This window comes from Camelus bactrianus, chromosome 15 (assembly GCF_048773025.1).
Source record: "Camelus bactrianus isolate YW-2024 breed Bactrian camel chromosome 15, ASM4877302v1, whole genome shotgun sequence".
NCBI lineage: Eukaryota > Metazoa > Chordata > Mammalia > Artiodactyla > Camelidae > Camelus > Camelus bactrianus.
In genome coordinates, this window is record NC_133553.1 from 33144437 (window position 1) to 33172256 (window position 27820).

General features: G+C 37.0%; 1 protein-coding gene and 1 non-coding gene across 2 annotated transcripts in view; both read left to right on the forward strand.

Annotated features, from left to right (window-relative positions):
- Positions 1–7205: 7205 nt before the first annotated feature.
- Positions 7206–27820, forward strand: part of WDR43 (WD repeat domain 43) — a 42097-nt gene continuing 21482 nt past the window's right edge. The window contains exons 1-5 of the mRNA XM_010948448.3: positions 7206–7465; positions 13992–14129; positions 17484–17605; positions 22575–22695; positions 23409–23548. Coding sequence (XP_010946750.1) covers positions 7241–7465; positions 13992–14129; positions 17484–17605; positions 22575–22695; positions 23409–23548 — 746 coding nt within the window. The 5' untranslated portion in view covers positions 7206–7240. The remainder of the gene's footprint in view (positions 7466–13991; positions 14130–17483; positions 17606–22574; positions 22696–23408; positions 23549–27820) is intronic.
- Positions 23060–23144, forward strand: LOC123614975 (small nucleolar RNA SNORD53/SNORD92). The gene has a single exon (XR_006722490.1). It is a non-coding gene; the product is annotated as a small nucleolar RNA SNORD53/SNORD92 (small nucleolar RNA).

Consider the following 27820-nt stretch of genomic DNA (forward strand, 5'->3'; position numbering starts at 1 on the left):
TCTGTGCTTTCTAGAACAGCCATCGTAAACTCCATCCTCAGGACTTCTCCCTTTTAATCCAAAAAACGAAAAAAGAAAACAAAACAAAACTGCCCTTCCCCAATTCAGCTGTATGTCTCATTTTTGGTTTCAATTTGTTCTAGGAAAAGTTCTTGTGGCTAATCTTTCTATTATTACAGCCAAGTATGAGCCTGAGTTGGAAACTTCTGAATCCTAAGCCCTACAATTTTTTTAAAATTTATCTTTCCTACTTTATTATTCTTATATATTCTTAAATGATATTTGGCTGTTATTTCAGAAGAAGTAGGAATTAGAAAGAAGAAGGTATATTGACAAAATACAGGAGGTAAATTTACATATCTTTGATTTCTGAGATAAATTGTGAACAGTAAATGGCATCCTTTTCTTTCTATTGTTTGAAGAACAAACACAGTGGTATAAATATTTTGTCCTACACACATCTAATGAAATTCATTAACATATTTTGAAAAATATAATTATTCCTTATTCGTGATCTTTCAGAGCATTTGAGTTCTCAAAAGGACGTCATTATATGTGTCTTTCTATTTCTGGCTACACTTTTCTTTTCCTTCTGTCTTCCCTATGAAACTTCCAAGTCACCTTGCACTCTGGAACTGTTCTCTGAACTTACGCGGCATCATCAACTCATTATGTTTACCTGATGAGATAAGACCAGAAAGATACTGTCGTCTTGTGGCATTTAGTCACGCAACTACTTTAAAGTCCAAATAGTCTTCAGTGCTATTACTGACGGCTGACTTTTTAAATCTTCAGTCAGACTAGATCACTAGGTCTAGTTCCACAAATGTTCTCCTCTGGCTCTTTGCACAAGCTTCTTCCCTCTATTTTGTAGAACTTGCCGTCATCCTTCAGGTATCAGTCTCACATTACTTGTGGCCTAGAATGACTCCAGAAGACTGGGGGAAGCACCTCTCCTCTGTGTTCTTCATGTCCTTTAAGTTTTTAGACCTGTCATGGCATATGTCATACTGTGTGGAAGTTGCTGTTTACTATTTCCCTGGATAGAAGATAAGATTGTTGACAGGGCTGTGCCTTATTCATCATTATAAATCTGTCATAGTTGTATCATTATAATCCTGTTATGTCATATCATTACATGTTTATATTGTATATATCATCATATCATATCATAGTTATATCATTATAATCCTGTCATAGTGCCTGGCACACAGTATGCCCTCAATAAATATTTGTTGAATAAATGAATGAAGAAAGTAGGAAATGAGAAAAGTAGCAGCCCTCATACCTGGGTCCCTATGTTAAATATTTAATTCAACATGTAAATATGGTCCAATTATATTTAATAGCTATTTATTTTGTTCTGTATCTATACATGTATTAGCTTTTTTAGAACTGCTGAAGTTCTCAGGTTTTTTTCTTACTGAGTTATAGTGAAATGGAAAGTATCCAAGTCTATGAATATAACTGCTTTTCTCTTGCTTTTTCATTTTTTTTCCCCTGAGTTGCTGCTTAACATGAATCTGGACCCTGTAAAACTCCCCTATGATTTACTGTTGTATTACAAGACATTGCAAGTCTAAATTCAGAGAAGTTTAACATTTTCTTAAATATGTGTGCAGGTTTTAAGAAAAATTCCATCAGAATTGGAGAATCTTCTTACTTAGCATCACCCACCACCACTCACTAAACACCTTTCTCAGTTCCTAAATTAAAGGATACTGTGCAGGATGATTCAGAACCAGTTTGCTAGCATATTGTGAGCCATCATTTTAGAATGTTGAGAAATGATCAGTCCTTGGGATTTCACTCCTGGAGAGGATCCTAGATCTTCTTTCCTCTTCTTCAGGGTCCTTCTTTTGAAGAATGGACTGACTCTCACCTCCATCTTACCAGCCCTACTGCTGGTCAGGGTCCAATGCTAGTCTGGGCCTCAGAGAACCTCTCCACTGAACCCCTCCCTTCTGCCCGCCGCCTCTTTCTCAGGTGTCACCAACTCACATTGTAGAACTCAACCTGTCCTCTGATTTTTAAATTGTGATGCATTAACGCTTTGTGTTTATGGTCACTCTCTTTGTTTTTGAATGCTCATAAAATAATCAATCTTTTCAAAACTTAAAACCTTTTAAAAACTTCAAACCTGGGGAGTATCCATCCCTCTATTTATTCATCATTCGTTTATTCATTTACTTTCATAACTGACTCCTAATCATGCTTATCTCACCTCAAGAGAAATCCCCTGAACACCCAAGAGAAATAGCATTCTAATCTTTCTTCTATGCATTGCTTTCTAAAATTTTTAAAAATTTTATTGAAGTATAGTTGATTTATAATGTGTTACTTTCAGGTGTACAGCAAAGGGGTTCAGTTATGTAGTCTAGTATACTACTACTACAGTCGGCTCCCTCTCATCACCAGGTGTCACCTGTTCTGAACATGTCAGCAGTGAAATACTTCTCTCCCCCTAAATATTTTATTGACTCAAGTTCTAAACAAGTTTTGTGACCAACACTGAGTTTTAATTACATATGGATGTATTTGTATATTAAGTATGCTTCACATTAGTATATTTTTATTACTTGTCCTTTGATAAACATTATAATGTATAAGAAAGTTAATTCCAAGAACTCCTGATTATATAGTTGGCCCCGACACATGTGGACTCACTAACAAGAGTTCTTTTTAAGTTCCTAAAGTTTCAGAATCATTCAAGAATAATTCACATCTCCAGCCCCTGTGGTACCACTTTTCCTGTGTTAAAACAGGATATTTAAAATAAACAGTACAACAGTTATAAAGATTCTTATTCATAGCTTCAACAGACTAATATACACAGATATAAGTTCCCCCCTTTTAAAAATGTTCTAATGTAAAAATATAAAGCCATGACTTTCCCCCTTTTTTGTATTTTAACATTTATTTTATTATTTATTTCTTTTTTAACTAACAAGATTATATATGCGAGGTTCAATAAAAGAAAATTATCAGTGTTTATTTTATGGCTTTTATTATTATTTGTTTCATTTAATGATTTTTGTTAAAAATAATCCTGTCATCTAGAAAAGGGTTTGTTTTTTTTTAACGATCTACTCTGGGTGTTAAGTATGTTAGGTATGCCACTGGGATGATTGACTCTGGAACAGATTATTTTAATTATTTTATTATTTTTAATGAAATGATAGAAATCATCATAGCAGAAACTGAGAGATGGATTGTCTAAGTGGAGGTGGGGGTGGGGTGTTTGAAGTTGGAGATCAAGGGAGACTTTTTTAGTAAATTTTTTGTTGATATAATTTCAAAAGTTGCAGAAGTGTCTCCTATACCTGTTATCCAGATTCACCAACTGTTTACATGTTAATCCATTTGCTTTTTCATTCTCTCCCCATGCTCTGTCTCCTCCATGTACACAACACACACACAAACACACATGCACAGACACACACATTTTTTTCTGCACCAGTTGAAAGTGGGTTGGAGACACTGTGTCCCTTTACCCCTAAGTACTTCAGTGAGTATTTCCTGAGAACAAGAACAATCTTCTACCTAACTACAGTACAGATCATCACATTACGGACATTTCATACTGCCATAGTACGTTATCAAATCTATAGACCACATTCAAATTTTGTCACTTAGCTCAATAAGTGACAAAAGCTTTATAAGCTTTGTAAGTCTTTTTCCAGTTCAGGATCCAGTCCAGGATCACACAGTCATTAAATTCTCATATCTCTTTAGCCTTCTTTAATCTGGAATGAACAGTTTCTCAGCCTTTATTTCTTGACCTTGACATTTTTGAAGAATGCAGATTATTTATTTATAGAATTCCCCTCACTTTGGCTTTGTCTGATGTTTCCTCTTGATTAGACTTGGAATATGCACTTTCGGCAGAAATACTACTGAACTGAGGTTTTCCTTCTGAGTACATCCTATCAGGATTTACATGATGTCAGTTCCAATATTGATGATGTTAACTTTGATCACTGTTAAGTCTGAATATTCCTGTATCTCCACAGTAAAGTTACCATTTTAAGCTTTTTAATTAGTGATGGAAAAATGTATCAATACTAGTTTTGCATTCATTGACAGTTTTCTAACTATAATTTTTTGTATTTATTAGTAGTACCCTACTATTAAAAAAAGAGCTTAGGAAAGGCTTTTTTTTTTAAGCTTCATTGAGGTATAATTTTCATACCATAAAAGTCATCCATTGTGGGTGAACAGTTCAATGACTTTTAGTGTATTTACAGAATTGTGAAACCATTACTATGATCCAACTTTAGAATATTTCTGTCACCCTAAAAATTTTCCTCATGCCCACTTGCAGTTAATCTCTGTTCCTCCTCTGAACCCCAGGTAACCACTGATCTATTTTCTGTCTCTATAAATATTCTTTTACTGGATATTTCATATAAATGGAATCACACAATATGTAGTTTTTTGCATCTGGCTTCTTTTATTTAGCATGTTTTTGAGACTCATCCAAGTTGTAACATATGACAATAGTACTTCCTTTTTATTGCTAAATAATATTCCATTTTGGGATATGCCATATTTGTTTATCCATTCACTACTTGACCTTGCTACATTCATTTATTGGTTTCAGAATTTTTGTGACTCCCTTTAGATTTTATCTGTCTTCTGCGAATAAAGATACTTTTATGCCTTCCTCTCCAAGTTGCATGTGTTATTATTATTATTATTATTAATTATTATTATTATTATCATCATCATCATCATCTTTGTTGCACTACCTAAAACTTCCAGTAAAATATTGAATAGAATTGGTTAGATTGGATAATATTGATTTGTTCTCAATCTTAGGAGAAAAGCATTCAGTCTTTCACTAGTAAGTATGAAGTGAGTTGTGTTTTGTGTGTGTGTGTGTGTGTGTGTGTGTGTATGTGTGGAGTCCCTTTATCAAGCTGAGGATGTTCCTTTCTATGCCTAGTTTGTTAAAAGTTTTTTTAAAATCATGAATGGGAAAGTGGATAAGAATCGTAATAAAATGGCTTTGGCTTTTCTCTAGTCACTTTCATCTGCTTGTGGGTGGAGAGTTAGATTTTACCCGGTTTGTGCTTTTACCAAGGCAGGACTATGATATGGGAAAGAGGCAAGGGAGTTGAGAGTCGTAAGGTTAGAGTACAGGATAAATTCAGAGGGAGATGCTGCCATTAGGGAGGAAGGATAAGGGCTGGTGAAAAGATTGTAGGATCAATGGACTGAGGGTCCAGTGAGATAGAAGCACTGGTTAGACCCTGGGAGGTAGAGGGAATGAGTTAGAAAGATAGGAGTTGGTGGTTACAGAGTGGTATGTGGAAACTGAGATTATGGAAAAGGTGCAGTTATTGTATGACAAGGTCTGGGACATGACTATGGGAGTGAGTGGCTGGTGTAGCATAGAGATCATTTTAAGGTGGGTCGTCAAGGAATTGATACATGTGGGTATAGGAGGGTCATCTGTGTAAACCCTACATACTCTCATTGGGTCAGGTTGTCCATGCTCACAGATGACTTGGGTTAGAAACCCAGCTCCTCCTCCTATTGTCCAGCTCAATATGTCAGTTTTCTTATCTGAAAAATGGAGATATTGATAGTTTCTACATCCTAGGGCTATTGTGAGGACTAAATGAATTAATACACATAAAGCACCTAAAACAGTGCTTGATATATAGTAAGTGCAAAATAAGTTTTTATTTGTATACTTATGACTAACAAATTTATAACTCTAGCTCAGACCTTTCTTCATACAGACTCATGTATGCTCTTTAGAACAAAAATCCTTGAAATAGTTGCCTATACTTTTCTGCCCTTTCTCACCTCCCTTTTTCCCCTCTACTTTCTGCAATAAGTTTTTCTCCCTACTTCTCTATTAAAAATGCTTTTGAAAAGTCACCAATGACCTTGCTCTTGCCAGGTTCACTGATTAATTCTTAGTCTTCACCTTACTGCATTTGACATGGCTTTGATTATGTGTTCCTTCTGAAATCTTTATAAAATGTTTGGTTTCCAGGACATCTTATTCTCCTTGGCTTTTATTACTGTTATCTCTTCTTAATCTCCTTTGCTGGATCCTCTTCTGATTCCTGACAAGTTGGCATAGTTTGGGCTAAGTTTTTTTCTCTATTTATACTTACACTCAACATGATCTGACCAGTCCCACAGTTTCAAATAGCATCTGTATGCAAATGCATCCAAAATTTATATCTGTGGTCTACTCACATATGCGACTTCCTACTGAACAAACTCTATTTGGATGTCTAACGGGCATTTCAGACTTAACTATACAAAACAGAAGTCTTGATTTCCACTCCACCCAAACCCATTTTTCCAATCCAGTGAATGGTATCACCATTAACTTAATGACTTATGCTTCTTTCTCATCCTTCCCAGTCAATCCAGTTAGCAAGTCCTACTTGCTCTAAATTCAGATTTTATCTGGAATCGAACCACTTCTTACCACCTCTATCATGTTCATCGAGTCCAACCCAACAACCTCCTAGCTTGTCTCTCTGCTTTCATTCTTGCCCTTCTACAGTCTACATCCGGCACCCAGGAGGCCTTTTAAAAATGTGTATCAGTTTACGTCATTCCAAATAACCTAAAATGCAAATTTTACCATAACTCGCTCTACTTATGAAAGATTCAGTCTCTCCATAGCCCTGAGGGTAGTGTTTTTTGTCTTTCCTTCTAGGCAATAAACTCTGTGCAGACTGAACAGTACCTGGCATTTCTTGAATCAGAATGTATAGATTTGGTGAAATATTATGGAGACGTTAAAAATTTTCTATTTGGTGCGGTAACATGAGATAGTCTTGACCAAAGAAGAGGGAATAGCCCCTCCCACCATTGCTTTAACACTATTATGATTGAATAAATTGTTCTTAACTTGTACACGATTAAAGCCTCGAAGTGGATAGGGAAAAATAGAAACAGTTGTCACAAACACGGAAATGTAAGTGAATATTTCTTTTAAACATTTGGTTTAAACTTTCTTATTTTTTTAAAAGGAACGGGCCCTACTCTGGAGTCCTCAGTAAGGGGCCTCCAGCTGTCTCCACTACGAGTTAGCACTGGGCCCACCGGGCCACCGTCCACAAGGTAGGCCCATCTAACGCTCGCGTGCGTTGAGAAGAGCCACTCCATCTGCTCCCTCCGCCCCACTTCCTCCCTCCAGGCTCCGCCCCGCGCCGGTGCGCCTGCGCACGGGCGAACACGTGGCTGCCGCGGAGCCAGAGCAGCAATGGCGGCGGGTGGCGGTGGTGTTGCGGACCCTCTGTCCCCCGCTGGGGTCCCCTGCGCTTTCTCCCCACAAAGTCAGGCCTTTTTCGCTTTGGCGTCTACCGACGGTCACCTGCGAGTGTGGGAGACAGCCAACAACCGGTTGCACCAGGAGTACGTGCCTTCCGCGCACCTCAGCGGTACCTGCACTTGCCTGGCCTGGGCGCCAGCGCGGCTGCAGGCCAAGGTAAAGTGAGCGGGACGGCGCGGGGCGGGCGCCTGCCCAGGCTCGGCCTCAGCGCCCCCCACGGCCCGGCATCACGCGTGGCTCTCGGCGGGAGGCCGGGGGTGAGGAGGCAACGAGCACGGTGGCGGCGCTGGCTGGGCCCACGCCGCTAGCTCCGTGCGCGGCCTGTCCCGAGAGCAACGAGAGGGCGCGGCCAGATCCGACGGGCAGCGGACCTTAGCTCTACCGGCGGGCTCCATACGGTCTGTGCCCTGCGCCCCGCTGTCTCCTGGGCCGCCATGTTCACCGAGGCCCCGGGCCCTCCTTCTTGCTGCCAGGCCTGGCTCTCTCCTGCTTGCGTTCTTCAGAGCTATGGATTTTGACAGAGGTGGACTTTGGGGCTGTACTGCTCTTTTTTGACCCCTTCCCAGCTCATTGGCTTTGCCCTGGGTAGTTAGAATGAAGAAATCTGTTTCCTTGCTTCCGGCCCCCACCCCCCAAACCCCCCCACCCTTGGGTGCTGGCTCACCACGTGTTCTCTTCCACGTCCAGGATGTGGGACTCTGGAAACTCCTGACGTTTCCAGGCCCGTTTCCATTCTAAGCCGTGCGAATTTTCTTGCTTTTAAATTTTTAACGCCTGTTCGTCTCTCCCTTTATACACCCGCTTTCCCCAAGTCTGAAGTCTGCGCTAGGATGTGGAGGTAAAGTGAAGTAGTAGTTTAACTTAATGACTATGAGTCCAGGTGAAGTTTTTCTTAGACGGGGCACTGCTGAGTTAGGGAAGGCTTTTCATTCTTAGGGGGACCCATCTCAGGTAAGATGCCATTCACTTTTGAGGCACTCGACTAACTCACTCACACCCACGTGAAAACTGGCGCTTGTAGGGGAGCCCCCCTCCCCCCCCCGAATCAGTGCAGTGTGATTTGGAAGCATCAGGTATTGTGAGTTGTGTGGTGTTTAGCTGACATTATGTGTAAATCTTAAATAGTTCATAGTACAGATCTTAAATCGGAAACTTTCTGCTAAATTCTTAGATTGAAAGTAGGGATACATCTAACTTGTTATACTTTGGATGAGTATGTTCAGGTATTTTTCAGCTCTTAAGCTAGATTTTTATAGTTTCTAGATGAAGTGACTCCTGCTGATTTTTAAAGAAACCTTATCAGGGCCCTTAAGTCAAGCACAAAACTTGGACTTAAAAAAAATCACAGTTGTCATTAAAATTACAGCACTCTGCATATTTCTCCTTTTCAAATTTCTGTTTGTATTTTAACAGATTGAAAAATGATAATAATTCTAATGGTGAGAGGAAATGGGGAGCAATGGTTACATGCATGGACCCAGGCTATACTCTCTAGCTTTGAATCCAGAATTGGCTTCTTTGTAGTAATTGTGCCTTCAGCTCCTCATTTGTAAGATGGAAGTAATAGTACCTCATAGAGTGGTTGTGAAGGTTTCCATATTTTATGATGCATAAAGCATTTAGAATAGTTCTTGGTGTGTATGTGCTATAATTGTCAATTATCTCTTATTTGTGTGATTAGTCCTGCAAGGTAGATAAAGACTAACTTTTGCTTTGTTCAGGAAGCAGAAACTGAGGCCCTGGAAAATTAGGCAACTTGGAAAAAACCACAAATGGAACCAGGACTAGAACACAGATATTTAGAGCTCAGCTCTCCATTATCTGTAACAAATCGCTAATATTAGGCTGGCAAACATTTATCACCAACTTAGTTTTCTTCTGACTTATGCAATCGTATTGTATGCCTAAGGAATAAAACTTTTACCTCGTCTTAAATTTTCTGTTAAAAGTAGGTTTTGGATTATATGTAACTCTCTGATACAATAGAAAAATATCTGGATTTGGTTTCATACCTGGGACACAACTCAAACTTGTTTTGTCACATTGAGTAAGTCACTACTTTGGAGGCCTCCTTGGAAAATAAGAGTTGAGCTACAGTAAAAGAAAAGTTCTTACAGGTTTCAGTATTCTTTTATTTGTATGCTCTCACTTTAGCCACTTGACTCTTAAGAAATGTCCTGGAATTGTTACATTTTTATTAACTGAGAGTCAGAACTAAGAAAGTTTAAATGGCCTCACTAAAGCCTTAATAACCAGTAAAGTAGTTGTGGCTACTAGAGTCGAGGTACTTTGACTCCTGGTCCAGTGCTCTTACTGTAACCTTAAATCTTGAGTGACAGAATTGAGAGCTGGGAGGAATGTAGAAACATCCAGTGCTCATCATCTTGGGGATGTATCCTTAGAACATCAATTTCACTTGAAAATTAGAGAGAGAAGTGGTTTTCCTGTATTAAAACAAACTTTCATATGTATTATTGTGTAAAACTTTAAAGTCATGTGATTTTTTAAAGGTAGCCGTTGCTGCAAATCACTCTTCATTTTCTACTTCTGCTCCCAGGTCCCTGAGTTAGGATCCTTGCCACTTAAGTTTTAAGATGCTCTCTTAAACCTTTTTGTAGGAATATCCTATATCTGGTTCAGTAATTGACAGTTGGCCACCCAAGGACAAAGTTTGGTGACATTACTCTTATCAATGGAGGAAAATGAGTTGGTGCTGGGTTTCTTGGGTAACAGGAAGTACAGCAATGGTTCATAAATGTTTAGAAAAATTAGATCGCTGCTTGTTTTTGGTCACAGAATGATTATAATTCTTTGCATTTGTGTCACAGTAGTTTTTAGGAAATTTTTGTATATATTATATAACTAAACATTCCATTTGGGTGATAGAACCTGGGGGAAGAGGACCTCTAATGATGGAAAGAAAAGTGCAGAGAGACAGATTGATGGACTATGGATGGATGCTGTTTTTAGAGCTCCTCAGGTTTATGTGTGTAAACTGAGGCTGGGATGTTACATGATATGCCAGAGCCACACAGTAAGTGGCTGGGCCACCCAGGAACTGACCGTGCTATTTAATTCCTCCTTTAAGACACAAACTTCTGTATTTTTCCTTTTCTAACTGCCGTAGAGCCTGGAAGAAACAGATTGGCTACTATAGTAAATGCACTTAAGTTGCTTTGTTGTCACTGCAGTTAAAATGACCCCATACAGCTCAGTACCTGTTGAATGAAGCACATAGCACTTCGGGCATTGCACAGGGCAAGCACAGCAGCATTAAGGATGTTTGTAGGAAAAATCTGAGCGAGTATCCCCAGTCCTAACCCTTAGAGACGTAGCACAATCCAGTTGTGTTCCTGTACAGTGCTCTGTGTTAAGGTCTCTCCCGTGTTTAAACTTCAAAAGAGGGGAAGATTTGCAGATCAGATTTTACTGGCAGAAATAGAAGTAGCTGTGTATTAGAAAATGCTTTTGATGTAAGTACTGTATGTAATTACATGTAAAAATGCACACATTTTCTTCACTATTACCCATGAAACTTAAACATTTGCCAGAGTAAATGACAATAAGATAGTCCAGGAAATGGCATAGAAGACTAATTGCAGAATGAAACTTGAAACTTTGCCATAATTTTCAGCAAATAGAGGTCAATATTTTTCAAAAATAGTTTTTGAACCATTAGTGGATTGTGAAATAGATTTAGTGGGTTGTGACAGCATGAAAAAATAGACCATATTAGAGTGTATTTTGCATGGTAAAGGATGGGGTTTTTTATGAGTTTGTTTCAGCTACATATATACATGTGTTTTTATGCGTGTGTGTATTGGCTCTCCATGTAAACTCTTTTCTTACTTTGGGATCTCAGTCTAAAAAGTCATTTCTTAATTGATCAGAATCAGACTTCTCATCACCTGGATATGCTTCTCTCTGTCTTTATCTGTACTGTGCATTGCTCTTATAAATCATGCACATTCAGACTCTCGCTCAGCTTTCTGATTGCCTCCTAGATCAAGTACTGCTTTCTTGAGACTGGTGTTGGCATTTATTGCTTAGCTCAATCAGCTCTTCACATTAGAAAAGACTCTTTAGTCTAAAAAATAACAACCTTTTGGTATTCATTCTTGGTACCTTCAGGAACTCAAGATTTTCTGGTCACAGGTATATGAACTAAATTTTTAGCCTACCCTTTCCATTATTTTATATATTTACATGTGTAATTAATGTGCACATAACATGACACAAAGCAGTATAACTAAGACATTAAAGAAGAAATAAAGACAATTCAGTTATACTGTATCCAAAATACAAAGCATAATATGACTTGTGTTTTAAGATGAGAAAGATTTTTGTGGAGAGATCATGTTTGAGGTGGACCTTGAAGCATGAATAGATTTTTAACCAAATGAAAATTGAAGTGAGTAGGAAAAGGCCCCTCCAAAAGAAGGGAAAAGCAAATGGGAAAGCGTATTCGTGATTAGGAAGTGTAAGGATGGAATTGGAAATAAGATTGGAAAAGGTGGGTTGGAGGCAAATTGTGGATGCTTTTGAATGCCAAACAGTTGTTTATATTGATTTACTCTTCCCTGGGGAGTCATTGAAATTTTTCATCACAGGAATAACAGGTTCAGATAGAAAATGCCAACAAAGACCTGTGATAATCTATAATCATCAGCACTTAACTCTTGGTTTCAGAAATATTTAGTAATGGAGTAGTAGTTACAATATTAGATTTCACTAAAATGCACATTGGTTATATAAACTTCTTATCTGGTTGATGTGTTTGGACATGCACGTCCTGCTGAATGGGAAATTATTTTTTAAAAAATCATCCAACTTGGAGAACACATACATGAGTCATTAGTTCTTTGAGATTAATTAATTAGATTATTTTTTAGGTTCAGACCAGTGATCTCCAAAATTGAACATAGATTCTGTGATGCTCCTCCCAATAGCCTCTGCTTGCTTCTCCCCAAAATACAGATTTTGCTAATAGAGAAATTGGGGCTTTGAGTATGTTCATTTTAACTTATAAACTTTCTTTGTGCTTTCTAATGAAAACTCAAGTCTACAGAAAAACATACACATATTTGGACCAGCCTATGCTTCAAACATTAGAAACCTCAGTGTAGGTAATTTTAATTTGATTTGGGAAAACTAAGAGTAGAAGAAATACTTTCTAGACTGTGTCAGAGAAGGGTTTTCTGATGAGGTGGTAGTAGATTGGTATACCTTCCCCTACTGTCCTTGCATAAATGTTTGTGTTCATAACCTTATGCACAAAGCACATTTGCTCTCCAGAATCATTCAAAGGTGGCTTTAGAAATTTATTTAGCTGAAGGTGGGACCTAGGACACTCCTTGACTAAGTTTCAATGTTTCAGGCAAATTAAATGTTACTGATGAGGCCATCAGACTTTTTTTAAAAATAACTTTGGCTCTTAATTGTAACTTTTCTTTTGGGTTTATCAGCGTAGATACATTTCTCAGGACTTGCAAAATGTGCATTATTTTTTCTGTATTTAAACTTTTTTGTTGTTGTATATTTTAACTTTTTGTTGACTTAAGGGTGTTCAGTGAATCAAATTCTTCAAATGTCACGTCTCCACAGGATAACCAAGAGAAAAAAGGTAGAAAATGCCTTATAAGTCCTACTCCTTGATATTCTTTATGCGCTCGTAACATTGTAGTTTTCATTGGTGGTTTTTTGAGTTGGGCAAATTTTTATGTATCCTGGGGCTGCTTTTTTGTGCTGTAGAGCAAAGATCTTGCACTATTGAGAAAATGTTCTCTTTTCTATGGTATTGGTCTCTTTTACACTAGAAGAATTAATTTCTAAGGGCATCTTTATGCTAAAACATAGGCTTAGCAGGCTTTCATTTAGAAAAAAATTATAAACATGGAAGAGAAGTTCTGAAATTATGGATTATTACTCATTATAAACTTTAGTGTACTCTGAAGTTTTGAGCATTGGTTTCTTTTTGATAGACAAGAGTTGTTAGTATCATTTTTTGAAGTAAATCAAAGAAGTCTTCGCCGTTTGATGCTAAATTCAAATATGTGCCTCTTAAGTCATTGGAATCATCAAGAGAACATGGAACTTTCAGACTGGCCCTTAAACACTCACTGGAGCAACTTCTCTAGTGTGTGCTTCACACTGCTTTACTGATTGCAGCTTTTTTTTTTTTTTTTGACTCAAATTGAAGTAAATACATGTTTATAAGTGTATAAACATTTGAGTCCCTTTTCCTAAAAATGAAGCCAGAATGCAAGGAAAGATTTGGGAGGTGAAAGGGGAAAGCATTGGCTGCTTGAGCAGGTGGCAATGGAGGCTTCACTTGGACCTTTTGGGAAAGGTTGGTTTCTGAGAAGTGGAAGCAGCAATGAGGCTGTTTGGACTTGTTAAGAGAATACTAACAGAGCATACTAAGTTATACCTCTTGCCATCTTTTCTGAGAGGTAAAGATAGGAGAGAGGGGCACAGAATATTATTCCCATTGGAGTGAGTTTATTTCCTAAGTAGTAAGAAAGAACTTACCTGAGAGCAAATCCCACGTCCACTTTTTTAAGTGTCTCTTAATAGCAGTCACATTAATTGGTGAGCTGTTGGGCATTTGCATTTATGCATTAATGATGTTTCAGTGTTTGAAATAATACAATAAGAAATTGTTTTTTCTTTCTTTTTCCAGGAAGGTCCACAGAGGAAAAAAAGGAAATCAGAAGCTATAGGAACGAGTAACCAGGTTGACTTGTTGGCTCTTGGTACAGCAGTTGGTAGTATTTTATTATACAGTACAGTAAAAGCAGAACTACACAGTAAATTGATAGTAAGTATATATATATATGTGTGTGTGTGTGTATTTTGTATAAAAGAAAGTGATGATTAAAGATTTATTTAAAAACAGTTTAGGATATGCAATAGGATCTGCAGTATGGGGGCATTTTTCTGCCCCTTAACTTTTAAATTTTCAACAGTAATATTTGATAATAGTTATGATGGGTAACATTGTCATTATTATAGGTCAGAGTGTGAAGAATAGGGAGAACTGTTGACTAGGCTTAAATAAGAAAGGGTGGAAAGAATTCTGAGTATCACAGATAGATCACAGCTGCAGGAAGGAGTGCACCGCCTCCAGGGCGAGGGGACCAGGGAGGCGGTGGGATTATTGCTGAAATTTTGAGGAGCAGGTGTTGCTGTCTCTTGAAGGGGAATGGCACTGTGGACTTGAGAATCCAGACCTCTGAGGAGGGGCCCTAGCTGACTGCTGGTGTCTCTGAAGGGAGGTGATGAGACTGGTTCTCCAAGCGTTGGGAAAACTGCATATTGGGTTCATCTGTTGCCAAAAGGATTGCTGCTGCTGGAGTGGAGAAACATTGGGGTGATGCAAACTGGGAGACAAGAAGAAACCAGTCCCTTGTTCCTCCTCCTGCCTTGTCTCCCTCTGGCACCCTATTGGTGGAGCCTACTAATGATCCAGCTAGCAGAGCAGAAATGGGGTTCGCAGAGTCCCAGCCCCAGCATCGCAGAGCAGAGGTGGGGCTAGTGCTGCAAGACAGTAATGAAACTGGCATAATTTGTATCAGACAATATCTGTTACAGTATGTTTTTGGTGTTCACTTAACTCCTGTCTGTATATAGGATTGCTTTCTGTATATATGAATAAGTAAGTATATGAATATGTAAGTAACATCTATCTGTAGATACTTTGGAACTATGTGAAGTTGAAAGGGAAAAAATTACACCTAAATCTATCACCGAGCAGTCTTCTGTTTAGTAGATTGTGTGTTTCTTTGTTCTATGCATATGTTCAGAAAATGCAGTTGGGTTCTGTCTGTTCATCTATTTTGTATCCTGATATTTTCCATCAGATTATAACATGAGCAGTTTTCATATTTGTCAAGAACTAGTTATAAACATTTTTAGGGACTGGCTAAAATCCCATTAAATTGGATAGTCCCTTGGCGATTTAACTGTTACTAACCATTTAGGTAGTTTCTGATTTTTTTGTTGTAAATTTTTTTTTCTTACATGTGTTCCCAGAATTACTAACCTGTGATTAATCAGTCAAAGGTGTGAGTGTTAAGCCTTTCTATACATAGTATAAAAATTTCCTGGAAGTTATTCTAATGTGTACTTGTATCAGCTATGGAAGGACGGTACATGTATTTCAGAGTGTTTTTGTCATCATTGATTATTCACATTAAAACAGTGATAACACCAACAAAAAACCTAGCTAATTTGATAGATGAAAGTTTTTATCTGATTTTAAACCTGTATTTAAAAGTATGTTATTTGTTTTCATTTTAAAGATTATACAAATAATACACAACTGTAAAAAAAAAAAAAAGTTAAAGCATTCAGAAGTGTATATAAAGGAAATCTTCCTTTATTCCTGCCTGCTCTCCAAGCTGAGTGTGGTCCTCATGTGGGCTTCTACCCTGCTATAGTTTGGAGCCATCCTTTGACTTGGTCAGTCTTTTGTGTTGAACATGTACCTAGTGCCCTGTGCAGTGTGGTAGCTGCTTTACTCGGCTGTTGTGGCTGCAGACACGATGCTGATGAAGCCTAGAATTCCTTGTTAGATTATTTTGATACTTCACAGGATTATATGTAAGCCTTTAACAGGGGATGAGTTTCTTAAAAAGGAACCAGGAGGGTCAGGGCAAGGAGTGTTGGAATGATGTGGTGTGGTAGAAAGGGACCAGGCTTTGGAACTAGTCTGTCCTGGGGTTGAATCCTTCTAGTTATATGATCAAGGATAAGATAATGATCATCTCTTCAATGCGAATTGTGTAAGCTACCTTGCATGACTTTATTGAAATTTAGACATAATTTATTGAAAGTAGTATAGTGCCTGGCATGTAATTGGTATTTAGTAAATGTTGAATGAGTAAATGAATGAATGGACAGTTTCTAGATTGCTTTCCAAAAAAAGTATGCTAGTCCCAGCAATGTATGATAATGCCATTTTCATTATAATCTTAACAGCATGGGTATTATAATGCTAAACAAGTTGCTAGATGAGCTGTTGGATTCTATTTGCTAATATTTTGGTAACGATTTTTGCATCTATGTTCATCAGTGATATTGGTCTATAATTCTCTTTTTTGGTGGTGTCTTTGCCTGGTTTTGGTATACAAGTTGCTAGATGAATAGACTGAAAATGTTACTTTGTTTTGCTTTGTATCTCTTGGATTACTAACTTTGAAGTTTTAAAAAATTTCTTACTGAATTCTTTCTGCAGAAATTATCTGTTCATCTCCTTTGTTCAGTTCTTTGTGTGTTTGGCTATAATGTGGGACTTAGTTCTTTGAATAAATAACTGATAGGAAGGAAGAGAAGTAACTGAACTTAACATTTAAACATTTTTCTTTTGAGGTGGCGGCAGTCTGTACGATGGAAGTAGTGACTTTGAATTTTAGCTTTCATGCTTAGCTTAGATATGTACACAGTGGTGATCCATTGTATGCACATTTAATTAATGTGAATTCAGGTAGAAAGAGTGAAAACAGTTGCTCACGGTGATTTAGCACTGTATTCTGCTGAATGAGCTTGTCTTGGAATGTGAGATGAGAGACTTGAATTTGCTCTTCCCCAGGTGATGTCTCCGTTCCTTTGTGCCTCAGAGTGAACATTTTGTTATGCTGAGTACATTTAAAGTTTTATTCATATGGTGTGAGCTATAATACAAGAAAACATTTAGTGTGTCCCTGAATAAACAGTGATTTTTAAAATTGAGAGATAGTTTTAGTACTTCTTTACAAAGGGATTTGCAAGGATAGTTTTGACTAGATGTGATTTTTACCTTAATCACTGACTTGACATTGTTTAAGATTTGATTTACTAGTTCACTCAAGTGTCCCCAACTTTTTGCCTCTGTACATGAAGTATTTTATCATGCCTAGTGCTGGCATTCCTGTCAAAAGTAAGTGGCATTTAGGACTAGTATCCTTTGACTTACGATGTAGAAGTATGTTTTTTCAGCAGAGGAGACAATGGAAAGTTAGTATTTGATGAAGTTGTAGCAGATTTATCTCATTTTTGATGTTGCAAATGGATAGATGCATTTTAGTTAGGTTAAGGTGTAACATTTTAGTTAACTCTTATGAATGATTCCAGGGTGCATACTGTCATATCAGATGAGCTTTTTTTTCTTTAATTTTTTTTTTTAAATCTACAGAGTGGTGGACATGACAACAAAGTCAATTGCATACAGTGGCATCAAGACAATGGCTGTTTGTATAGTTGTTCAGATGATAAACACATTGTGGAATGGAACACACAGACGTGCAAAGTAAAGTGGTGAGTAACGTTGATAGTTCTGGGGTAATGTGGTTACTGTTTGGAAATGCATTAGTTCAACAAATCAAGGCTGTATTCTTGATAGAAGTGAATTTGATATTGGACACAGTGGAGAATGTAGACACCAGTAAGGTTATAGACTGTTCTCAAGGAACTTTTAATTAAATTGGGTGTGGAAGATTTTAATACATAAAAGTTAAATAATGGTACAAAAGTGAAATATCTGCACAAGATATTCCGTAAAGTAGCACGTATTACTGGTCAGATGAGTAGGGTAGCGTTGGCAAGACCTGGTGGAAGAGAAGGACTTCACTTGGGTTTTCTAGGAGAGGTAAGATGTGGATAGAAGAGGGTGGGAGAATCCTTCTGAGGGTAGGGAAGGGAAGGTGGGGTGGGGATGTGGTAGGAGCAAGGGTTAGGAGAAAGGAAAGTGAAAGGTTTACTTGCAACTGAGTAGAGTGATTTAGAGGAGGGCCATCCTAGGGCATAATGTCTGTTAGAGGATGTGAGCCGGGGAGTCTGGCCTTAAGTGTTGTAGATAAAAATTTCAGACAGCTCTGCTAGTTCAAGCACCTAATCCTGTAATTGGCTGTAATGGATTTTTAGTAAATGTGGACTGTTGAATGTAGTTGAAGTTAGTACGTAGATGTGGACCCTAAGGAGGGTGATGATGCCCATGGTCTTAAAGCTAGTAAGTGACAGGGAGTTCTCATCCTGCTGTCTCGAATTCTGGTACTTTATTTTCCTGCTATACTAAAACTACTGTTTTGGAGTTTTGGATTCTACTTGATAAGCAGGAGACACTGAAAATCAGAATAATGCTCTAGGAAGAAAATCTGGCACTGTAGAATATGTGGGAAGGAGCTCCTTCAAAGGCAGAAAAGCCAGATCCCAGGTGGTGGTTGGAATAGTCTGGGTGTAGGACGGTAAGAGTGGGAAGGAAGAAAGGAATAAATATCAACCAAGAAGAACCTTGGGTAGGATAGAAGATGGGTGGTATTGAGTGCAGAAAGGATTTAAATAAAATGTAACTAGTTTTCAATTTTCTGAACTTATTAGGTGACTCGTGGTGCAGTTAATAGAAATTTGGAAGAGAGAAGTGGTTTTAGAGTTTTTAAGCAAATTGAATTTGACATAGCATGTGAAAGGCAAGACCTGGCAGGTGGGCTGGTGATAGAGGCTTAGAATTTAAAGGAGGGCTTGGGGCTGAAGGTGCAGAGAGTAGTCATCTGCCTAGAAGTTCAGTAAGTGCACTCCATTTACCTGTGGCAGTAGTTTCCACACTGGTGACTAAAGAGACACCTGTGGAGATTCTCATCCACCAGGCTGGGGTCGGGGTCCCTGAAACAGAGCTTTTAAATGCTGTCTGGACAAGAGTTCACCAACTCAGGGACTAGTAATGTTCAAGGCACTGTTCGGCATGTTATACACAGTATTTGTAACACTGGGGTAGTCTCCATCCCTGTTTTATAGTTAAGAAATAGGTTGAATCAGAGCCTGAGCTCTTATTCCAGACTTTTCTCCTGCAGTATTGTGTTTCCAGTTTCATTCTTGGCATTCCTATGCTATTGTTCATTGATTTTGTTTTCCGTTTTAGGTACTGTCTGTTGATTTCCTACTATAGAAGATGAGGATTTAGCTCTTAGCCTCTCCCTTTTTCCATTCCCATTTTCCCAATATTGTAGCACACTTCTGATTAAGCAGTATTCATCGTTCACATTATGACTACTACTTAAATATTGTTACAGTTGAGACTTGGACTGCACTGTTTATGTTATCTTTTTGGCACAAAATTTTGCTTTTCTTGGGGTTTATAACTGCTTTATTGTTCATTTGCTTAGTTTTGTGTATACTTGTAAGTTCAGTCTCATTCCTGCAATAGTGTAAATCTGTTATTTCAGACACACAGATTAATCAAGTATATTAATCTTCGGAAGTTTCCCTTCAGTTTCATTTTTCTTGGAGGACCTCTCCGCCTTCTTCAAATGATTATCCTGGGATTTCTTTTCATCATTATTTTGAAAATTCTCTCGTCAGATGGAGCCTCTATTTCCTGGATCTCACTTTTGTCTTTGGTTTATTACCTCTTTTTTGTGACCCATACAAATTGGTAGCTTCTTGAAAAAGGATCGATGGTAAATTTACAGAGATTTGCTTATCTACTAGCGTCTTTACCCTCACAGTTGATTGATAACTTGAAGATACACACTTTGGGGTTGGAAATATTTTTCCCCCAGGATTTGAAGCATTGGTACATTGGGTTCTTTTTTAGCTTTCATTGTTAATTTTTGGTGGGGGGGGGTAATTAGGTTTACTAATTTATTTTTAGAGGAGGTACTGGGGATTGAACCCAGGACCCTGTATATACTAAGCATGCACTCTACCACCTGAGCTGTACCCTCCCCCCTCACTGTTAATTATTTTTATATTCTAAAATATCCTGTGCTTTTTTTCTTTAGTCAGTGAATTACATTGGCACTTGAGGGACCACTTAGTCTGGGAATTCATGTTCTTCTTGTACTGTGTATTTTATAATTTCATCCCCTCTGTTTTCTTTGATCTTTCTCTAGTGCTGTATACTGTTATTTAGATGGTGCATCTTCTGGACTAATTCTTCTATGTTTCATACTTTATTCTCATTTTCCCTTTTGTCGTTTTCTTCTGTACTTGAGAAGCAATTTCGTCTTCTAAATCTTGTATTGAATTTTTAAGGTTCTCTAACCATATTTTTGACTTATGGAAGCTATTTTTTGTTTGAATTTTTGTTGCATCATTTTTCTTTCGTGCATGTCATATTTTCTAACTCTGAAAATACTACAGGATTTGAAGTTTTTTACTTTGCAGCATCTCCCTCTTGAGGGTATGTTTTAATTTTTGTTTGATTTTGGTCTCTTTCACATTAAAGGCATTCTTTAAATGACTGGAGATCCTCAGCTGCCTGTTGTTTTTTGAAAATGAAACATTAAAGAGCTGTGTGGGTGTGGTGCTCAATTGCTGGGCTTCATTGGTAGAGTGATTGGGAGGCCTTCAGTGTTACTATGTGTATGTAGGTCATCCCCCTGAAACCAGTCACATTTCCCAACAAGGAATTTTTTGATTAGTGCTCTTCAAGCTTTAATGTGCACATATGTTACTTGTGTTTACAGATCTGATTTAGTAAGTATAGGATGAGACTTGGAAATTCTAACAAGTTCCCAGGTGATGTTGATAGAGGAGGAGTACACATTAGTAAGCTCTTAATGGGGAGTGGGTAGGGGTCATGGTGGTGGTAGTTCTATGCTACTCAGTGTTGAGTCGGGAAGTAGATTCAGGAAGCTTGTTAGGATGGTGGTATCTTTTTTTCTTCTTTTCTTTTTTAAGTGTATCTATTCAGTGACTAGATGTTGCCTAAGGAATATAGGTGAGTGTTGAAGCTGTGGGAATTGAGAAATTTTCAAGAGTGTTAGGAACCAATGAAGGTAAAGGAAAAGTTCTCATACATTATTGCTGCATTTCCTTGACTATTGGTGGAGTTAGGTGTTTTTGTGTTTATTGACAGCTTGTATTTGTTCTGTGAATTACATGTTTATATTCTTTGTCTTTTTATTTTGAATTTTTTAAAACTTGAGTTATTTCTTGAATATAAAGAGCTGTTAATGTAGTCTGAATATTCTTTGCCTGTATATTTTTGATATTTTTCTCCTAACCTTTTGCTTTTAATTTTATGACTTATTTTGTGGTACAGAAGTTTTATTTATTTAAATTTGATTTTTTTTGTTTGTTTGTTTGTTTGTGATTCCTTATTTGTAATTGCTTTGGAAGGTCTTTCCTAACCCCAGGATTATAAAAACATTTTCATATGTATTTATTTTTAATCAGTTAGTTTTGGTTTAATTTATTAAGCTTTGTATGTAGCATAAGATAGGAATCTAGTTTTGTTTTTCCGAATGAGTAATTTGACATATTCCAATGTGACTGGCAGAGCAGTATGTTCTCTTCTACTTTAAACCTTTTTTGGTAAGAAGATTGTTACTGTTTTGTGTTTGTTTGTTTGCTTAAATTTTTTTTAATGGAGGTACTGGAGATTGAACCCAGGACCTTGTGCTGCTAAGCATGTGCTCTACCACGGAGCTGTACCCTCCCCCTACTACTGTTATTTCTTGATTTTATAAGTGAATAGCCAAGCTCCTTGTTACTTATGAAAGCATTAATATATGCAACAGTCTGCAAAGACTCTTGTTGCTAATTTATTTGTGGCATTAGAAGGGGATCATTTATACCTATTTATTTTACCCTATCAGATGAAGGCATATCTCTTTGGATTTGGGGTAGAATTAATCTTTTTGTACTGTAGATTGAGAGATGATTTGTGTTGCTAAGTAAATTAAATTCTCAACCTTCCAGAGAATGCAGGAACCAAGGAGAGGAGAGGATGGGCTTGCAGAGATCCAGCCAGCATGGTAGTTTTTTGGGCATTAACAAAATCCACCTCACGGATCACAGGGTACACAACTGCCCATTTTACATTCTTACAAGTTTTTTTTTTTTTTTTAAACTTTTAACTTTAACCATGGAGTACTGGGGATTGAACCTAGGACCTTGTGCATGCTAAGCATGCACTCAACCACTGAGCTATCCCCTCTACACACACTACACACACACACACACACTCACACACACTCACACTCACACTCTCTCTCTCTCTCTCTCTCTCTCTCTCTCTCTCTCTCACTCACTCACTCACTCACTCACTCATAACTCTTAATCACTCATTTCCTGGTACCTCTTGAGAATCTCTGTCCTGTAGGGATGCATTATCTTGATGGTATGTCCAAAGTTGGTTACCTGACACAACATTTTAGAGAGTGCAGTTTTGCATAGAACCTTGGGTGATATTTTTAATGCCTAATTTGCTTTTTGTTATTTTTTTGCTCTAGGTAAACTTCTGTCCCCATTTATTGAGATGTTTTTGTTTCTCTTAACAATATAGCAAATGGAAAGGAGATAATAGCAGCGTCAGTTCCCTGTGTATCAGCCCAGATGGAAAGATGTTGCTTTCAGCTGGCCGAACAATCAAACTATGGGTTTTGGAGACCAAAGAAGTCTACAGGGTGAGTAAATCAAATTAGTTGTAAGCATAGCAGTCTTCTAGGTAAGTATGGAGAAAGGCAGAAGTCTAAGCGATAGAATGTTGTTTTAAGAATACAGATTTGTTATTTTTAAGCATATGAAATGGTAGAATTAATAGATAAAACGTAGCCTCCAGATCTGTTAAATATGTTAGACCACGTCCATTTCACAAGCATTGGAAAAATGAACATGAATGGAATTTGAATTAAAAATCTTTTACTGTATTCAATAATTACAGTAATTTTTGACTTCTAGCTTGCTTCCAGCATTTGGTACACTTGTAGTATTTAACTATTGAGGTTGAGTGTTACATTTTGAGTGTACTCAAGGATTACCGAACTTTAGGTGCTGTGATGACACCTTAAAATTGTGGTTTCTACTCACTGAGAGTAACATGAGGACCTACTATTCCTTGGCTGTGTCTGAGCACCCAAGCACCCTTTTAGAAATGGATAGAATGAAGTGAATCTTTAATTCAAAAAAGGATAAAGTAAAGATTGTGGAGTAGGTCATGGGAATTAGAAGGGAAATCTTTAATGTTCAGTTTTTTCAGATGGAGTTTTTTTTAACTGAGGAATGCAGCACAAATAACCTTAGTCTGGAGCTCTGATTTCAGATATGTGTCATATATATAGTTACAGTTTGTTTCTGCTTTATATCCATCCTCTCCTAAATGAGATATAACTTTCTCTAGCACTTCACGGGACATGCGACGCCAGTTTCATCACTTATGTTCACTACTATCCGACCTCCTAATGAGAGCCAACCCTTTGATGGAATTACAGGTCTTTATTTCTTATCTGGAGCAGTACATGACCGGTTACTTAATGTCTGGTATGTAGTCTTGAATTTGGGAGGTAACATTGCTTTAAAAGATTCTGTCACAGCTTATATGGTTAATATAAATTATGGGTATGAAACTTGCTTATTTGTGTTTAATGTTAGATTTACATTGACTTGTAATGAATTGAGCCTGCCTGAAAACCAGATCTTTATGAGAAAAATTTAAGAGCATTACATAATAGAACTTCCTCCATGCTTATTTAGAAGTACAGTGGGCTGAATATTTTTGTGACTGGGCAATTAAAAAATAACCTTTTAAAGAAAAATTTTAGGAAAATCTCTGATTTTGTTGAAAGAAAGGACTACTGAGTTAGTGTAGTAATGTCTACTGATGGATGATTTACTGAGGACATTAAATTCCTAGACTGTCTGAGAATCCCAGTAACCTTTTTTTGCAGTAGTTGCTATCACTAATTCCCTTTGAAGCTACTTTTAAAAGTAAAAATTAATTTGGTATTCAACAGCCATCAAAAATTTTTTTTAATTTAAGAAATACAAGAAATTTCTCTGATTTTATAACATCATCTGATGGTGAAGTTAACTTTTTTACTTGACATTCATGAACAGAATAAGTAGAGGTTTAAAAAATAGAAGTAGTTTCTCATCTTAGTAATCAATTAGTTGAGCATGCTCTTGACCATGTAAAGTTTCTATAAATATATGCCATATAATACTCAGAACTGGGACTCATCAAATATGTATTTCTTAAAGTAGTTTTGTGGGGAAAGGTTCATGAGGACCTCTGTTCACCTCTGAACATCAACTTGCTTCCTAATTATGCCTGTCTTTAATTGTGTTGCTTTTCTCATCTGTGTCTAATTTTTGAGGCACGCCTGTTGGGATAATTTCTTTTAGTTCTAGAGGGTTTATCATTTACAGAAGAAATTACTAATGCCAGAAAAGTTAAAATCTGCCACCAGAATCTCTTGACATTACTAGGATTTTTGAATCTTAAATGCCTCACCTCTTTGGCTTCTGAGACTAGTGCTTTCCAAGTACAAAATTTCTTACGTAACAGAAAAGTTGATTTCTATTGTCTTAAGATCCTGAAAATATGTGTTTGCCTGGAGCTTCCTGGTAACAGAGGAGTAAACTATAAAAACAAACAAGTTAAAAATGCATATTGAAAGGCTGCCCCAAAAGGCCATTCTTGAAAACTTTGTGTTTTGGTAGGTAGAGCAAGCCCAAGTTTCCTTGGTAATTACTTTTGAAAGACATTTCTGAAAGAAAATAATTTTTGAAGGCTTCTTGCCACTGAATGAAGATTAAAATGAAAAAAAAAAGACTTTTGTATTACTACAAGGAGGCAGTACTATCTCCTATTGATGGGCTCAAATAGCAGTTTCTACTGTATATGGTGGTCTGATAGTGGTGATTTTGAATATGTACGTAGTATGAGTAACTTCATTTGAGAATGAATCTTGTTTTATTAAGAATTTATTGTGCGTGAATATTTAAAATTTATCCGACATCAAATCTTAATTTTCTTCTAGACACAAAAAACTGAAAGATTGTTTATTGGTAAATACATAAAATCTGACTAGTTGATTAAAAAGAAACTGATTTTGAATGATGTTTGTAAGTCATGCTTGTTACTCTGTTACTCGGTCTTTATTTTTTAAATTTGTGCCCAGATTTATTGAGCTTTACTGAGGTATAATTGATATATAATAAACTGTACATATTTGAAGTATATAATTTGATTGATAAGTTTTGACATACGTATACATGTGTGAAATTGTTATCACATCCAAGATACTGACCATGTGCATTGCTCACAAATGTTTCCTCATACCCCTTTGTAATCCCCCTCCCCACTCCAGTCTACAGGCTTGTTGACATGTCTGGGACATTATAGATAACACTGTTATGGACATTTGTGTACAAGTCTGTACAGACTTATGATTCATTTCTCTTGGGTAAATTACTTAGGAGTATAATGTCTGGATCATATGGTAGGTGTATATTTAACTTTTTAAGAAACTGCAAAATGTTCTTCAGAGTGGTTGTACCGTTTTATGTTTCCACCAGCTGTGTGTCAGAGTGCTAATTCCTTTACATCGTCACTAACACTTGATATGGTCTTTTAATTTTAGCCATTTTAATAAGTGTGTAATGGTATCTTAGTGTGGTTTTAATCTGAATTTTCCTAATGGCTGTTGATGTTAAGAGTCTTTTGTATACTTATTTGCTATCTGGATGTGCTTGACAAAGTGTCTGTTCAAATATTTTGGCCTTTTCTCTGCTGGGTTGTTTTCTTAGAGTTTTGAGAGTTCTGTGTATATTCTGAATATAAACTGATTATTAGGTAGATGCTTTGCAGATATTTTCTCCTAATCTGTGGCTTGTCTTTTTAATTTTGATGAAGTCCAGATTACGGAAGTCTTTGCTTCCAAGGTCACAGAATTTTTCTCCTGAAAGTTTCTTAGTTTTAAGTCTTAACATTTATTTGGTTCTGTAATCTGTTTTGATTTTTTTTTTTTTTCAATATTTGTGTATATGGTACGAGGGATGTATTGAGGTTCATGGTTTTGCATTTTGGATATCCAGTGGTCCCAGTACCATTTGTTGAAAAGAGGATCTCCAGTGAATTGGTTTTGCATATATATACATCCAAGCAATTCTTTTTTTTTTCTTTCCATTTTTCAGTTTTACTAGGTAGAATTGTTACAGTTTGACTGCACATATACAATGTATTGCATGTAAATACATATACACAATATACTGCACATATTTTTAAAATTTACATATATGTACTGTTCATTGTTTCTAAGAATGTATAGAGCTTTAGCTTTTTAAACTTACATAGTTATCAAAGGAATAAAGCCAATCACGAAATAAGAATTAATTCAAAAAGATACATACACCCTGCTATTAACAGCAACATTATTTATAATTGCCAAGATATGGAAGCATCTTAAGTGCACATCAATAGATGAGTGGATAAAGAAGATGCAGCATATATATGGAATGGAATACAACTCACCCGTAAGAAAGAAGGATATTTTGCCATTTGCAGCCCTTCATTCACTTTTTTCCACTTCAAGACTCAGAATTTTATAACTGGCATTAACATTTCCATTGCATCAAAAAGAACAGAATACCTACACGTAAACTTAACCAAGGAGGTTACTTGTACTCTGAAAACTGTAAAACTTTTTTGAAGGAAATTGAAGATGATACAAAGAAATGGAAAGATACCTTGTGCTCTTGGATTGGAAGAATCAATATTATCTAAATGGCTGTACTACCCAAAGCAACCTACAGATCCAATGCAACCTCTGTCTGAGTACTCACAACATTTTTCACAGAACTAGAACAAACTTGTTATTGGCTGTAGTCATATTGTGTGAGGGCCTCATGAGCTCTGATTCAGCAGCACTGAGCTATTTATTATTCCTTGGGGAAACACCAGGGGTTGGTTTTTGCAGGCCTCTCAAAAGTGTTACATTTTTGTCATCTCATTTGTGCATAACCTTGTTTTATGTGTGTTTCTGTTTAAAGATACCTTATTTTATTTGTATACATACACACATATATAGCTGATTAGCTTAGATCAGAACAGAGTTTATTGAACTTGGATATCTTCTCCGTAAGGCATATCACAGCCTTTTCACTCTTAGGGACACTAGACCATACTTGGGGGCCATTTTAAACAGTGAAATCGCCAATTGCTTTTCTAAAAGTAGAAAAGCAAAAAAATGTGGTACTAAATAGACAGTGAAAAGTGCTTAGAATAAAAACTGAAATAAGAAGGCAGAGCATAGCCTTGCCTAATAACCTCATGAGTGTTGGGCAGCTCATACTCTTTGCTCCTCTGTGTATGCCCGTTAAAGGTCATGAATCACCCACAAGTATTGATTTCGGGGTTTACAAATAAACTTCAGCAAATAATTCTCAAATAAGGAATCAACGAATAATCATTTGTTGGGATCATTTATCTGTCTGTCTATACTTATCTGTTTCTGGACTCTATTTCTCAATATTGCTATGATGTTAATTCTCCTCAAATTAATCTATAGATTCAGTGCGAACCCAGTGAAAATCTCAGCAATCTGATTTTACAATTTCACGTGGAAATGCAAAGCACATAGAATAGCCAAAACAACTTTGAAAAAGAAGGGAAAGTTGAAAGACTCACCTGGAGACTTGCAAAACTACAGTGATCAAGACAGTGTGGCATTTCCATCAAGATAGCCAGATAGATTAATGGAAAAGGACGTTGCTCATTGTTTAAATCTGCCCCAAATGCATTAAAGCTCT